This window comes from Coregonus clupeaformis, chromosome 14 (genome assembly GCF_020615455.1).
Source record: "Coregonus clupeaformis isolate EN_2021a chromosome 14, ASM2061545v1, whole genome shotgun sequence".
Classification (NCBI taxonomy): Eukaryota; Metazoa; Chordata; class Actinopteri; order Salmoniformes; family Salmonidae; genus Coregonus; species Coregonus clupeaformis.
In genome coordinates, this window is record NC_059205.1 from 36,720,394 (window position 1) to 36,736,452 (window position 16,059).

The following is a 16,059-nucleotide window of genomic DNA, read 5'->3' on the forward strand; positions in this document are numbered from 1 at the left end:
ATGATAACAAGTTTAGATAGCTGGCCGCTAAACTAATTTAGCAATGTAAAAAATGTTAGCAGACATGCATTGGCTAATTGACTGACTATCAGTGACTGACATAACAAGAGTAAAACTGCTGATGCACAACCAAATTTCGAAATTGCACCTTGTGTAGTCTACTATTCTAACTCACAACAGTAAGTTGAGACCACGACTGAGTTCCTAAATATAATACTAATTTAAAAACAACATACTTTTTTGGGTGGGGTGGGGTGGGGGGGTATTGATCCGAGGGCCTTCAAAAGGGGGGTCTCATTTGGAAGGCCCTCCCCCCCACACACCGCTCCCCCCACTACTACTCTGGTATTAATATGTATTCACCTTGCTAAACCACATTTTGTACTAAAGTCATGAACACATCCCACTGGGCACAGACGTCAATTCAACGTCTATTTTACGTTGGTTCAATGTAATTTCATTGGACCAGTGCAAACCAGGACCAAGCAAACGTCAGCAATGGGACAAGGGGCAAAAACATTTACACAATTCAACTTGGTAGCAAGAAACCTTCTGAAATGTCAACCACATACATCTGATCACAGAAATCCCATTCACTTGTTCTACTGTCACACTGGAATTAGTAGCTATTGTTGGTGGAAGGGCAGTTGCTGACCATTAAAGTTCAGCTGGCCCTACAGATGCTTCCATTGGAAGACTGGTGGTGATAGGCACAGAAATCCAGCAGCAGAGAGAGAAACTCTGAGATTGCAATAAACTCTCCTATATGTTAATCCCCATTGAGGGACATCCCGTTTGTGTCCCAAATGGCACCCTAGTCCCTATATAATGCACTACATTTGACGACTGTCTCCCTCACTTCACATCCTCCTTAGTTCTCTGTGCAACTAACCTGCATCGAAATGACTATCCAGACCACAGTGGCAGACTTACCATTAGGCAGAAGAGATAATTTCCTCAGGCATCACATCATCAAGGGGATTCGTGAGCTGGGCATAATTTAAAAAAATAATACTAGTAATATTTTGTTTTAAATAATTTATGGGCTTGAGCCCCCCCCCCCCATGCTCTGTTCGAGCCTCCCACCCCCCAATCATTTCTTTCAATATTCATATAATCCAAGTGTATCTCATAATAATACAAAAAAGTGTCATTAAATCAGGAATGAATGTTAAGTGGCCTATTGACACGGTCAAACCTGCTATTTGAATAGCATGGATCAAAAACGGTTTATCAGGTGGAGCCAATCAGGTTCTTTACTTCACATACATTGATGAGCTATCTTAATTTAGAGCACTAGGACAGAATAAAGCCAATTCATTCACGCGTCTGGACCGGAGTCTAGGCTACCGCTATCCACCGTCGAACACCGATTTCTGAAGCAGCAGCATAGCTCCAATGTGCTCTGAGGGCAGCGACATACAATATAACTGTCATTACGACACCTGCTTTAGTAGAGGGTCGTTTGATATCCTCTTTCTAGAGTAGAGAGAGAGAAACGAGGACACGGATACAGGGTAGAGTGAGATACTCCGAGATAAGCGAGGGGATATTGCCAGACTACACTACAGGAACCTAAAGACAATTAATCCAATGGACGTGATGCTGATGTCTATAAGAATTGCGCTTGTGGGCTTCATCTGCCTGTTTCTAGTATCCGCTGGCTTCGCCTGTGGTCCTGGCAGGGGATATGGAAAACGAAGACAACCGAAAAAACTGAAACCTTTGGCTTACAAGCAGTTCATTCCCAACGTGGCAGAGAAGACCCTTGGGGCCAGTGGCAAATACGAAGGGAAGATCACAAGGAACTCTGAAAGATTTAAAGACCTGACACCAAACTACAATCCTGACATTATTTTCAAAGATGAGGAAAACACTAATGCTGACAGACTTATGACACAGGTAGGGATAGTAAGACATATAGTGAAATAGTGAGGAAGCGCATGAAGATGCATCTTGTGAGTCCTGAGTGATCATTTGGCACGAGAATAATGAATGACAGCTCAATTTGAAGTGACAGTTGTTAAACATCTATGAATGACATTTATGGTTACTATGCAAACCTATGTAGGCTCTAATATATTTTAAGCAATTTCAAACACTATCTATGCACCATATCGGACTATTTTTGTCTATGGACAGTTCTGCACTTTATGTCTCCAGTTGGGCTTATCCGAGCATGAAAATGAAGACGTCGTTATGGATGCCCTGCGCAGGACTGCTACAACTCATTAAATGGGTTGTTAGGCTATGATACACTTGTACTATAGACTACCCCCCCTCTCAGTCGTTCAGTAAGTCTCTGAGCTATCACTAACAAGTGATCCTTTCGGTTGGACCCATAACAATAGGCATTAACAATAGCCTACATCTCTGCCTCTGTCTATCGGTCTGTCCATCTCTGTCTCTTTCTTTCTCTCTCGCTCTCTCTCACTCACACACACACACACACACACACACACACACACACACACACACACACACACACACACACACACACACACACACAGAGAGAGAGAGACGCAGAAAGAGAGAGAGAGAGAGAAGAATTCGACTCTGATATTTAAACTTCACTCTGATGTATAGATGGGTCAACTGATTTTAGATGTCGTTTGTAATTATCCTAAACCGTTACGAAATGTATTGCCTATGGATCTATGCTTAATTTGCATAGTTCGGAGGCAGGAGCCCAAGCCCTATATAGACACAACTTGTTACTCTAATTATGACTTGGTAAAGTCTAACTGAACAATAGCCTACTTTTTACTACCACTCAGATATCGATTGAAAGTGGCTTGGGATTTGTGTGTTTTAATTTGACCAGTGACAGCCGCAGGGTCTCTGGGGAGGTCAGTTGCATTTGATGCACGTTCAAGCGTGCAATGAAAGTTTTGCAACCTCTACATATATTTAAAAAAAACAAACATTTTTAGTCATTTAGCAGACGCTTTTATCCAGAGCAACTTACAGTTAGTGAGTGCATATATTTTCATACTGGCCCCCCGTGGGAAACGAACCCACAACCCTGGCGTTGCAAGCGCCATACTCTACCAACTGAGCTACACACATATGATAAGAAGCACAAAAAGTTGTGACATGTTTTTCTGACCTCAAAGGCCGAGGCTTTCAAATCGAAAAATGTACATTAAATCAACAGACGGTTCTACATACGACAAATAAGGCTCTGTCTTGCCCCCTGTCTTGTACATGCTATAGACCGATATTGAGTGTGTGTGTGTGTGTGTGAGAGAAACATTTCTATTAACCCCTCGTGTCTCCTGATATCTCAATTATCTTTGTCTCATTTTCAGAGATGTAAGGACAAACTGAACTCTTTGGCTATTTCAGTCATGAATCAGTGGCCGGGAGTGAAGCTGCGCGTGACAGAAGGCTGGGACGAGGATGGACACCATTTCGAAGAATCTTTACACTATGAAGGAAGGGCTGTGGATATCACCACCTCTGACAGAGATAAAAACAAATATGGAATGTTATCCAGGCTCGCGGTGGAGGCGGGATTCGACTGGGTCAATTATGAATCCAAAGGCCATATTCATTGTTCTGTGAAAGCAGGTAAACAACGAAGAAACAAACAATAATAATACGTTTTATGTACATTTCAAATGTTGTCCAAAAAATGTCAACATTATTTCCAAAACCGTTCATGAACTGTTTATTACGTACGTAGCTATGTCAAGCAAACCATTTATTCATTGGTGTTTGTGTTCGTTAGGCCTATGTATTTGCCTTGTTATTACAAAGTTATAAGACAATGCCTGTGACTCATGTTGCAATATAGCCTATCAAATGCTATACACCATTTGTTAGAGCAGTAGGTCCTATATTTGCCCAGGTCATTCAGTTTACATTTAGAATTGTATATGGCAATAGTGACTTGGTCCAAAATCTGTATTATATAATTCTATTTATTTTCTGCTCTTCTCTAGAAAATTCAGTTGCTGCAAAATCGGGTGGCTGCTTCCCAGGATCCGCTTCAGTTCTTCTCGAGGATGGTCGGAGCAAGCTGGTAAAAGAACTGGAGGTGGGCGACAAAGTGTTAGCAGCAGACAAAGAAGGACATATTGTGTCTAGCGATTTCCTCATGTTCATCGACCGAGATCCAATAACAAGTCGAGAATTTTATGTTTTTGAAACGGAGAAGCCCAACAGAAAGTTAAGACTGACGCCGGCGCACCTTGTCTTCGTCAACAATAACGTTACGGATGGCGATATGACTGCAGTGTTTGCCAGTAATGTAAAACCTGGGCAACAGGTGTTTGTCGTGGACGAGGCACTAGACCACCTAAAGGCAGTCACTGTGGAAAGGATTTACGTGGAAGAATACGAGGGATCTTATGCCCCAGTGACTTCACAAGGAACCATCATAGTTGACCATGTTTTGGCGAGCTGTTACGCGGTAATCGAGGACCACAAATGGGCGCACTGGGCCTTTGCCCCAGTCCGGTTGGGTCACGCGTTGATGTCTTTGACAGGTCTAGTCAAAGAGCGCGAGGAAATCCCTCAGAGAGATGGAATACACTGGTACTCAGACATTCTATACCACATAGGGACATTGCTGCTGGACAGAAACTCCTTTCATCCTCTTGGAATGTCACAAAGTTGAGACCATTTCAAAGACTCATATGAATGCGCTTAAAGATGGAAATACTTTTGGGCACTGGAGCCATATATTTATATTCGTATTTATTCTCTTATGTATTCCTCCTATGATGAACCATTCGAATTTATTCGTCTAGAATAGTGTGAACAATCTGTGAAGACTTTATTTATAAACAGAAAAAAACTGTTGATGATTGTTTAATGTTATGTGCAAATGTGAACTGACTTATATTTTATTGGATGAACATATAGTATTGCCTCAATAAATTATATTTGTGTACATGTAGCCTGTATGTCAACCTGAACAAATACATTCTCACATTTCGTTTTCCAAAATCGACGATACATGGTTCAGCAACAGTGAAATTAGTTATCCTATGAAATAAGTGCCTTTATCTCTGTAAATGCATAAATGCAAAGCCTACTGAAAACGATTAGTCTAATTCAAAAAGTGCAATACAACTTTGTAAATCTTTGGTATAATGGTCTCCCGAGTGGCGCAGTGGTCTAAGGCACTGCATCGCAGTGCTAGCTGTGCCACTAGAGATCCTGGTTTGACTCCAGGCTCTGTCGTAGTCGGCCACGACCGGGAGACCCATGGGGCGGCGCACAATTGGCCCAGCGTCGTCCAGGGTAGGGGAGGGAATGGCCGGCAGGGATGTAGAGCATGGCGTTTGCAACGCCAGGGTTGTGGGTTCAATTCCCATGGGGGGCCAGTATGAAAAATAAATAAAAAGATAATGTAAGTCGCTCTGGATAAGAGCGTCTGCTAAATGACTAAAATGTAAATGTACAGTAGGCTAATTTGGACAAATACCTTTCAGATGAAGCATTGTTTAAAAATCTGTATTTCTAAATGCATAGCTCAACTTCTGTCCCCTCAGAATTATTTGGCACTATCAGAAAGATTTCTGTGCCTGCTGGTTCTAAATCAAACCATGGAGCAACTGGAGCCTCTGGTGGACATGAACCACCTATCATCTGATCTACTGATATTATCATATTCTCAGTTATTTCATTGGTGCTTCAAAATGGCTCAGATATTCTGAATGAATAAAGGCAATTCATGAATGAATGAGAGAATGCATCAGGTAACAGGTTGACTCTATTTTCTTAAATTGGTCAGGTCACGAAGTGAAGAAAAAACGCTGGCATAGAGTGCTAGCCTTGGCTACATTCCCTAACCAGTCATGGTAATTAGGATACTCACAATAATACTGCTCCCTTTTGAAACACTTGGCAGTTGGTCAAACAGATGTCATGTTAAGAACTGAATCACACAACTTAATCAATAATTGCTCAGTCTATTCTCATCAACCCCGACCTCCAACATGCTTTGCAAAAATAGGGGCAGACATTTCCTTAAAGCTCCCATGCCATCTTTTTAATTGTATTTGTAAATCATCACTATATGTCTAATAAATCACTGTGTGTGTTTATTTCATGAAAATAACTCCAAATATATTTTTCTTCAAAGTAAGAGGATACATATGCAAATAAAAGATGAATGGTCATTGGTCAGAATAATCAGATCAGATGGTGATGCCGTGATCTGGGCCAAAAACCCCATCCAACCTGAACAGGTTGAAATTCCAGATTTTTTTTTTCAAACAGCTCTTACACAAAAAAGCATTATCATAATTTTCACAAATTCAGTGTTATTTTGACCTCATAGTGTGGAAATATCTTCTTCTTTTTTTTACAGGAAAATCACGTTTTTAACTGCACTGTCTGCCTCTTTAACCGACAGAAACAACTTTTAAAGTCACTATATTTCTCCATTTATAGAGTACAGCATTATATTAGATGTTTGAGCAGAGTATGGCTTTAGACAGAGTAAAACGTTGGTATTCCCAGAACTGAGAAAACAAGTGTCAACTGAATCCTCTCTCTTGCAGAACTGTGTCATTTTTCATATAAAACTTTTTTTCTGTTCAGAATGTGAACCAGCAGTATTTTCTGTTTCATTCAGTACCATGCAGCATTGCCCACAAGGTGGTGCTATGCACTAAACATAAAATCATCCAGGGAGCATTTCTGTTGTGAGTGTTATGGAGGTGTTGGGCCAACTTACATGAGCGCATTGTCACTGAAAAATAAATAGGCCTATTATCTCATAAAAAGCAAACACTATATAAAAATACCCCCAGTAGCTACATGTTTTCACCACCTGTCCACCTGCTCTATTCAGGAGCCATTTTATCTTGAGAAGTTTATGGCCTACCAGTAGTAATGTAAAGTCCATTGTGGCATGAAAGAAGGCCCCGTTGGCTCCTGTAGAGGTAATTCCCTATGAAACTCCACTAGCACAGGATGAGAACAATTCATAACGCGTCCACATAGAATTGTCTTTCCAGACGTAGATCTGAATTGAAGATATAGAAGACAAGTAACATAAAGCAACTTTGCATATAACTAATTAAATTAAATTGTATTTGTCACATGCGCCGAATACAACTTACCGTGAAATGCTTACTTACAAGCCCTTAACCAACAATGCAGTTTTAAGAAAAATAAGAGTTAAGAAAAATATTTACGAAATAAACTAAAGTAAAAAAGAAAAGAGCAACAATAAAATAAAAATAGCAAGGCTATATACAGAGGGTACCGGTACCGAGTCAATGTGCGGGGGTACAGGTTAGTCGAAGTAATTGAGGTAATATGTACATGTAGGTAGGGGTAAAGTGACTATGCATAGATAATAGATAATAAACAGCGAGTAGCAGCAGCGTAAAAAAAGGGGGTTGGGTCAATGCAAATAGTCCAGGTAGCCATTTGATTAGCTGTTGCAGTCTTATGGCTTGGGGGTAGAAGCTGTTAAGAAGCATTTTGGACCTAGACTTGGCGCTCCAGTACCGCTTGTCGTGCGGTAGCAGAGAGAACAGTCTATGACTAGGGTGGCTGGAGTCTTTGGCAATTTTTAGGGCCTTCTCTCACACCGCTTGGTATAGAGGCCCTGGATGGCAGGAAGCTTGGCCCCAGTGATGTACTGGGCCGTACGCACTACCCTCTGTAGCGCCTTGCGGTCAGAGGCCGAGCAGTTGCCATACCAGGCGGTGATGCAACCAGTCAGGATCCTCTCGATGGTGCAGCTGTATAACGGTTTGAGGATCTGAGGACCGATGCCAAATCCTTTCAGTCTCCAGAGGGGATATAGTCGTTGTCGTGCCCTCTTCACGACTGTCTTGGTGTGTTTGGACCATGATAGTTTGTTGGTGATGTGGACACCAAGGAACTTGAAGCTCCCAACCTGCTCCACTACAGTCCCGTCGATGAGAATGGGGGAGTGCTCTGCCCTCCTTTTTCTGTAGTCCACGATAATCTCCTTTGTCTTGATCACATTGAGGGAGAGGTAGTTGTCTGGGCACCACACTTCCAGGTCTCTGACCTCCTCCCTATAGAATGTCACATCGTTGTCGGTGATCAGGCCTACCACCGTTGTGTTGTTGGCAAACTTAGTGATGGTGTTGGAGTCATGCTGAACAGGGAGTACAGGAGGGGACTAAGCACGCATCCCTGAGGGGCCCCCGTGTTGAGGATCAGCATGGCAGATTTTTGATTCTTCAAAGTAGCCACCCTTTGCATTGATGACAGCTTTGCACACACTTGGATGGATATGTTATGCAAATTGCAATGCAAATAGTCCGGGTAGCCATGATTAGCTGTTCAGGAGTCTTCTGGCTTGGGGGTATAAGCTGTTAAGAAGCCTTTTGGACCTAGACTTGGCACTCCGGTACAGCTTGACATGCGGTAGCAGAGAGAACAGTCTATGACTAGGGTGGATGGAGTCTTTGACAATTTTTAGGGCCTTCTTCTGACACCACCTGGAATAGAGGTCCTGGATGGCAGGAAGGTTGGCCCCAGTGATGTACTGGGCCGTATGCACTACCCTCTGTAGTGCCTTGCGGTCAGAGGCCGAGCAGTTGCCATACCAGGCGGTGATGCAATCAGTCAGGATGCTCTCGATGGTGCAGCTGTAGAACTTTTTGAGGATCTGAGGACCCATGCCAAATATTTTCAGTCTCCTGAGGGGGAGTAGGCTTTGTCATGCCCTCTTCACGACTGTCTTGGTGTGTTTGGACCATGATAGTTTGTTGGTGATGTGGACACCAAGGAACTTGAAGCTCTCAACCTGTTCCACTACAGCCCTGTCAATGAGAATCGGGCGTGCTCAGTCCTCTTTTTCCTGTAGTCCACAATCATCTCTTTTGTCTTGATCACATTGAGGGAGAGGTTGTTATCCTGGTACCACACGGCCAGGTCTCTGACCTCCTCCCTATAGGCTGTCTCATCGTTGTCGGTGATCAGGCCTACCACTGTTGTGTCGTCGGCAAACTTAATGATGGTGTTAGAGTCGTGCCTGGCCATGCAGTCATGGGTGAACAGGGAGTGCAGGAGGGGACTGAGCACGCACCCCTGAGGGGCCCCCGTGTTGAGGATCAGCGTGGCAGATGTGTTGTTACCTACCCTTACTACCTGGGGGCGGCCCGTCAGGAAGTCCAGGATCCAGTTACAGAGGGAGGTGTTTAGTCCCAGGGTCCTTCGCTTAGTGATGAGCTTTGAGGGCACTTTGGTGTTGAACGCTGAGCTGTAGTCAATGAACAGCATTCTCACGTAGGTGTTCCTTTTGTCCAGGTGGGAAAGGGCAGTGTGGAGCGCAATAGAGATTGCGTCATCTGTGGATCTGTTGGGGCGGTATGCAAATTGGAGTGGGTCTAGGGTTTCTGGGATGATGGTGTTGATGTGAGCCATGACCAGCCTTTCAAAACACTTCATGGCTACAGACGTGAGTGCTACGGGTCGGTAGTTATTTAGGCAGGTTACCTTGGTGTTCTTGGGCACAGGGACTATGGTGGCCTGCTTGAAACATGTAGGTATTACAAACTCGGTCAGGGACAGGTTGAAAATGTCAGTGAAGACACTTGCCAGTTGGTCAGTGCATGCTCGGAGTACACGTCCTGGTAATCCGTCTGGCCCTGCGGTCTTGTAAATGTTGACCTGTTTAAAGGTAAAACATTTTTTGGGGTAGATCAGCTTTAATATTGCAGATAGATTGTAACTTCCATCAATGTAATTGTCTGCATCACTTCCAATCCCCACATGTTTATTTTTTCTCACAAATATAAATATATATATATATATATATATATATATATATATATATATATATATATATATATACACACACACACACACACACACACACACACACACCACACACACACACATATATATATATATATACAGTGGGGAAAAAAAGTATTTAGTCAGCCACCAATTGTGCAAGTTCTCCCATTTAAAAAGATGAGAGAGGCCTGTAATTTTCATCATAGGTACACGTCAACTATGAAAGACAAATTGAGGAAAAAATATCCAGAAAATCACATTGTAGGATTTTTTATGAATTTATTTGCAAATTATGGTGGAAAATAAGTATTTGGTCACCTACAAAAAAGCAAGATTTCTGGCTCTCACAGACCTGTAACTTCTTCTTTAAGAGGATCCTCTGTCCTCCACTCGTTACCTGTATTAATGGCACCTGGTTGAACTTGTTATCAGTATAAAAGACACCTGTCCACAACCTCAAACAGTCACACTCCAAACTCCACTATGGCCAACACGAAAGAGCTTTCAAAGGACACCAGAAACAAAATTGTAGACCTGCACCAGGCTGGGAAGACTGAATCTGCAATAGGTAAGCAGCTTGGTTTGAAGAAATCAACTGTGGGAGCAATTATTAGGAAATGGAAGACATACAAGACCACTGATAATCTCCCTCGATCTGGTGCTCCACGCAAGATCTCACCCCGTGGGGTCAAAATGATCACAAGAACGGTGAGCAAAAATCCCAGAACCACACGGGGGCACCTAGTGAATGACCTGCAGAGAGCTGGGACCAAAGTAACAAAGCCTACCATCAGTAACACACTACGCCGCCAGGGACTCAAATCCTGCAGTGCCAGACGTGCCCCCTGCTTAAGCCAGTACATGTCCAGGCCCGTCTGAAGTTTGCTAGAGTGCATTTGGATGATCCAGAAGAGGATTGGGAGAATGTCATATGGTCAGATGAAACCAAAATATTACTTTTTGGTAAAAACTCAACTCGTCGTGTTTAAAGGACAAAGAATGCTGAGTTGCATCCAAAGAACACCATACCTACTGTGAAGCATGGGGGTGGAAACATCATGCTTTGGGGCTGTTTTTCTGCAAAGGGACCAGGACGACTGATCCGTGTAAAGGAAAGAATGAATGGGGCCATGTATCGTGAGATTTTGAGTGAATACCTCCTTCCATCAGCAAGGGCATTGAAGATGAAACGTGGCTGGGTCTTTCAGCATGACAATGATCCCAAACACAACGCCCGGGCAACGAAGGAGTGGCTTCGTAAGAAGCATTTCAAGGTCCTGCAGTGGCCTAGCCAGTCTCCAGATCTCAACCCCATAGAAAATCTTTGGAGGGAGTTGAAAGTCTGTGTTGCCCAGCGACACCCCCAAAACATCACTGCTCTAGAGGAGATCAGCATGGAGGAATGGGCCAAAATACCAGCAACAGTGTGTGAAAACCTTGTGAAGACTTACAGAAAATGTTTGACCTGTGTCATTGCCAACAAAGGGTATATAACAAAGTATTGAGAAACTTTTGTTATTGACCAAATACTTATTTTCCACCATAATTTGCAAATAAATTAATTAAAAATCCTACAATGTCATTTTCTGGAAAATTTTTTCTCATTTTGTCTGTCATAGTTGACGTGTACCTATGATGAAAATTACAGGCCTCTCTCATCTTTTTAAGTGGGAGAACATGCACAATTGGTGGCTGACTAAATACTTTTTTTCCCCACTGTATATATATATATATATATACACACAGTGGGGAGAACAAGTATTTGATACACTGCCGATTTTGCAGTTTTCCTACTTACAAAGCATGTAGAGGTCTGTCATTTTTATCATAGGTACACATCAACTGTGAGAGACAAAAATCCAGAAAATCACATTGTATGATTTTTAAGTAATTCATTTGGATTTTATTGCATGACATAAGTATTTGATCACCTACCAACCAGTAAGAATTCCGGCTCTCACAGACCTGTTTGTTTTTCTTTAAGAAGCCCTCCTGTTCTCCACTCATTACTTGTATTAACTACACCTGTTTGAACTCGTTACCTGTATAAAAGACACATTGTCCACACACTCAATCAAACACTCTCCGTCTCTCACAGTTGAAGTGTACATATGATAAAAATTACAGACCTCTACATGCTTTGTAAGTAGGAAAACCTGCAAAATCGGCAGTGTATCAAATACTTGTTCTCCCCACTGTATATACATACACACACTGCTCAAAAAAATTAAGTGAACACTAAAATAACACATCCTAGATCTGAATGAATGAAATAATCTTATTAAATACTTTTTTCTTTACATAGTTGAATGTGCTGACAACAAAATCACAAAAATTATCAATGGAAATCAAATTTAATCAACCAATGGAGGTCTGGATTTGGAGTCACCCTCAAAATTAAAGTGGAAAACCACACTACAGGCTGTTCCAACTTTGATGTAATGTCCCTAAAACAAGTCAAAATGAGGCTCAGTAGTGGTCATGCAAGCCAAACCGGTCATGCTGGAGGATGTTGCAGGCAGCAGAACGTTCTCCACGGCGTCTCCAGACTCTGTCACGTCTGTCACATGTGCTCAGTGTGAACCTGCTTTCATCTGTGAAGAGCACAGGGTGCCAGTGGCGAATTTGCCAATCTTGGTGTTCTCTGGCAAATGTCAAACGTTCTGCACGGTGTTGGGCTGTAAGCACAACCCCCACCTGTGGACGTTGGGCCCTCATACCACCCTCATGGAGTCTGTTTCTGACCGTTTGAGCAGACACATGCACATTTGTGGCCTGCTGGAAGTTATTTTGCAGGGCTCTGGCAGTGCTCCTCCTGCTCCTCCTTGCACAAAGGCGGAGGTAGCAGTCCTGCTGCTGGGTTGTTGCCCTCCTACAGCTTCCTCCACGTCTCCTGATGTACTGGCCTGTCTCCTGGTAGCGCCTCCATGCTCTGGACACTACGCTGACAGACACAGCAAACCTGTGGGTTGTAGACTCCGTCTCATGCTACCACTAGAGTGAAAGCACCGCCAGCATTCAAAAGTGACCAAAACATCAGCCAGGAAGCATAGGAACTGAGAAGTGGTCTGTGGTCACCACCTGCAAAACCAGTCCTTTATTGGGGGTGTCTTGCTAATTGCCTATCATTTCCACCTGTTGTCTATTCCATTTGCACAACAGCATGTGAAATTTATTGTCAATCAGTGTTGCTTCCTAAGTGGACAGTTTGATTTCACAGAAGTTTGATTGACTTGGAGTTACATTGTGTTGTTTAAGTGTTCCCTTAATTTTTTTGAGCAGTGTATATACAGTTGAAGTCGGAAGTTTACATACACCTTAGCCAAATACATTTAAACTCAGTTTTTCACAATTCCTGACATTTAATCCTAGCAAAAATTCCCTGTCTTAGGTCAGTTAGGATCACCACTTTATTTTAAGAATGTGAAATGTCAGAGTAATAGTAGAGAGAATGATATATTTCAGCTTTTATTTCTTTCATCACATTCCCAGTGGGTCAGAAGTTTACATACACTCAATTAGTATTTGGTAGCATTGCCTTTAAATTGTTTAACTTGGGTCAAACGTTTTGGGTATTTTGGACCATTCCTCCTGACAGAGCTCGTGTAACTGAGTCAGGTTTGTAGGCCTCCTTGCTCGCACACGCTTTTTCAGTTCTGCCCACACATTTTCTATAGTTTTGAGGTCAAGGCTTTGTGATGGCCACTCCAATACCTTGACTTTGTTGTCCTTAAGCCATTTTGCCACAACTTTGGAAGTATGCTTGGGGTCATTGTGACCAAGCTTTAACTTCCTGACTGATGTCTTGAGATGTTGCTTCAATATATCCACATAATTTTCCTTCCTCATGATGCCATCTATTTTGTGAAGTGCACCAGTCCCTGCTGCAGCAAAGCACCCCCACAGCATGATGCTGCCACCCCCGTACTTCACGGTTGGGATGGTGTTCTTCGGCTTGCAAGCAACCCTCTTTTTCCTCCAAACATAACAATGGTCATTATGGCCGAACAGTTCTATTTTTGTTTCATCAGACCAGAGGACATTCCTCCAAGTAGTACGATCTTTGTCCCCATGTGCAGTTGCAAACCGTAGTCTGGCTTTTTTATGGAGGTTTTGGAGTAGTGTTTTCTTCCTTCCTGTGCAGCCTTTCAGGTTATGTCGATATAGGACTCGTTTTACTGTGGATATAGATACTTTTGTACCTGTTTCCTCCAGCGTCTTCACAAGGTCCTTTGCTGTTGTTCTGGGATTGATTTGCACTTTTCACACCAAAGTACGTTCATCTCTAGGAGACAGAACACGTCTCCTTCGTGAGCGGTATGACGGCTGCGTGGTCCCATGGTGTTTATACTTGCGTACTATTTTTTGTATAGTTGAACGTGGTACCTTCAGCCGTTTGGAAATTGCTCACAAGGATGAACCAGACTTGTGGAGGTCTACAAAAAAAATTCTGAGGTCTTGGCTGATTTCTTTTGATTTTCCCTTGATGTCAAGCAAAGAGGCACTGAGTTTGAAGGTAGGCCTTGAAATACATCCACATGTACACCTCCAATTGACTCAAATTACGTCAATTAGCCTATCAGAAGCTTCTAAAGCCATGACATAATTTTCTGGAATTTTCCAAGCTGTTTAAAGGCACAGTCAATTTAGTGTATGTAAACCACTGGAATTGTGATACAGTGAATTATAAATGAAATAATCTGTCTGTAAACAGTTGTTTGAAAAAGTACTTGTGTCATGCACAAAGTAGATGTCCTAACCGACTTGCCAAAACTATAGTTTGTTAACAAGAAATTTGTGGAGTGGTTGAAAAACAAGTTTTAATGACTCCAACCTAAGTGTATGTAAACTTCCGACTTCAACTGTACATTGGATTTGCAAAAAGTAATCAATGTACAAAAACTGTCTAGGCAGTTTTTATGAGGGTGAAATGTCAAAAACAGGATTATGTCATCGTGGTAACCAATTTTCAACATAGACAAACCTTGTATAAAATAGGTTGAATTTATACCTTTGAAATAGCATCAGATCTCCAATGTTATATCTACTATAAGAAAAAAAAAAAATTGGCTGGGCAGCACCCCCTACTGGAGAATGTATGTATTTGGAGCTGTCCCTTTGGTCTCCCGTCCAGGGTTTTAACCAAGCCTAGCCCTGCTTAGCTACAATATTTGTCAATGACTATTACCAATGTGCTATCATGAGACTAATTGTTGAGAATCCTCCACTTAAAAACTAAAAAGATTCACTGTTGCTGTCAAAGTAATTCCAAAAGGTTAGGTTTAACATTTGTTACATTTAGCAGACGCTCTTATCCAGAGAGACTTACAGTAGTGAGTGCATACATTTTCATTCGTACTGGTACCCTGTGGAACTCAAACCCTCAACCCTGGCGTTGCAAGTGTCATGCTCTACTAACTGAGCCACACGGGACCGAGCAAATTAAATGTAAACACCACACTGTATCAATCATATATCATCAGCTATTTTCATGTCTCTCCAGAGATGTTAGATCGGGTTCAAGTCCAGGCTCTGGCTGGGCCGCTCAAGGACATTCAGAGACTAGTCCCGAAGCCACTCCTGCGTTGTTTTGGCTGAGTGCTTAGGGTCGTTGTCCTGTTGGAAGGTGAACCGTCGCACCAGTGTGAGGTCCTGAGCGCTCTGGAGCAGGTTTTCATCAAGGATCTCTCTGTACTTTGATCCGTTCATCTTTCCCTCAATCCTGACTAGTCTCCCAGTCCCTGCCGCTGAATAACATCCCCACATCATGATGCTGCCACCACCATGCTTCACCGTAGGGATGGTGCCAGGTTTCCTCCAGACGTGACGCTTGGCATTTAGGCCAAAGAGTTAAATCTTGGTTTCATCAGACCAGAGAATCTTGTTTCTCATGGTCTGAGAGTCCTTTAGGTGACTTTTGGCAAACTCCAAGTAGCTGTCATGTGCCTTTTACTGAGGAGTAGCTTCCGTCTGGCCACTCTACCATAAAGGCCTGATTGGTGGAGTGCTGCAGAAATGGTTGTCCTTCTGGAAGGTTCTCCCATCTCCACAGAGAAACTCTGGAGCTCTGTCAGAGTGACCATCGGGTTCTTGGTCCCTGACCAAGGCCCTTCTCCCCCGATTGCTCAGTTTGGCCGGGCGGACAGCTCTAGGAAGAGTCTTGGTGGTTCCAAAACTTCTTCCATTTAAGAAAGATGGAAGCCACTGTGTTCTAGGGGACCTTCAATGCTGCAGAAATGTTTTGGTACCCTTCGCCAGATCTGTGCCTCGACACAATCCTGTCTCGGAGCTCTATGGACAATTCCTTCGACC

At 42.8% G+C, this 16,059-nt stretch overlaps 1 protein-coding gene and 1 long non-coding RNA gene across 2 annotated transcripts in view; one reads left to right on the top strand and one right to left on the bottom strand.

Annotated features, from left to right (window-relative positions):
- Positions 1-16,059, bottom strand: part of LOC123492381 — a 29,528-nt gene that overhangs the window by 9,592 nt on the left and 3,877 nt on the right. The window lies entirely within an intron of this gene.
- On the top strand, positions 1,548-4,871 carry LOC121580948 (tiggy-winkle hedgehog protein-like). The gene is made up of 3 exons (XM_041896173.2): positions 1,548-1,902; positions 3,312-3,573; positions 3,948-4,871. The coding sequence occupies exons 1-3, from the start codon at positions 1,594-1,596 to the stop codon at positions 4,622-4,624; spliced, it is 1,248 nt and encodes a 415-aa protein (XP_041752107.2). The 5' UTR covers positions 1,548-1,593; the 3' UTR covers positions 4,625-4,871.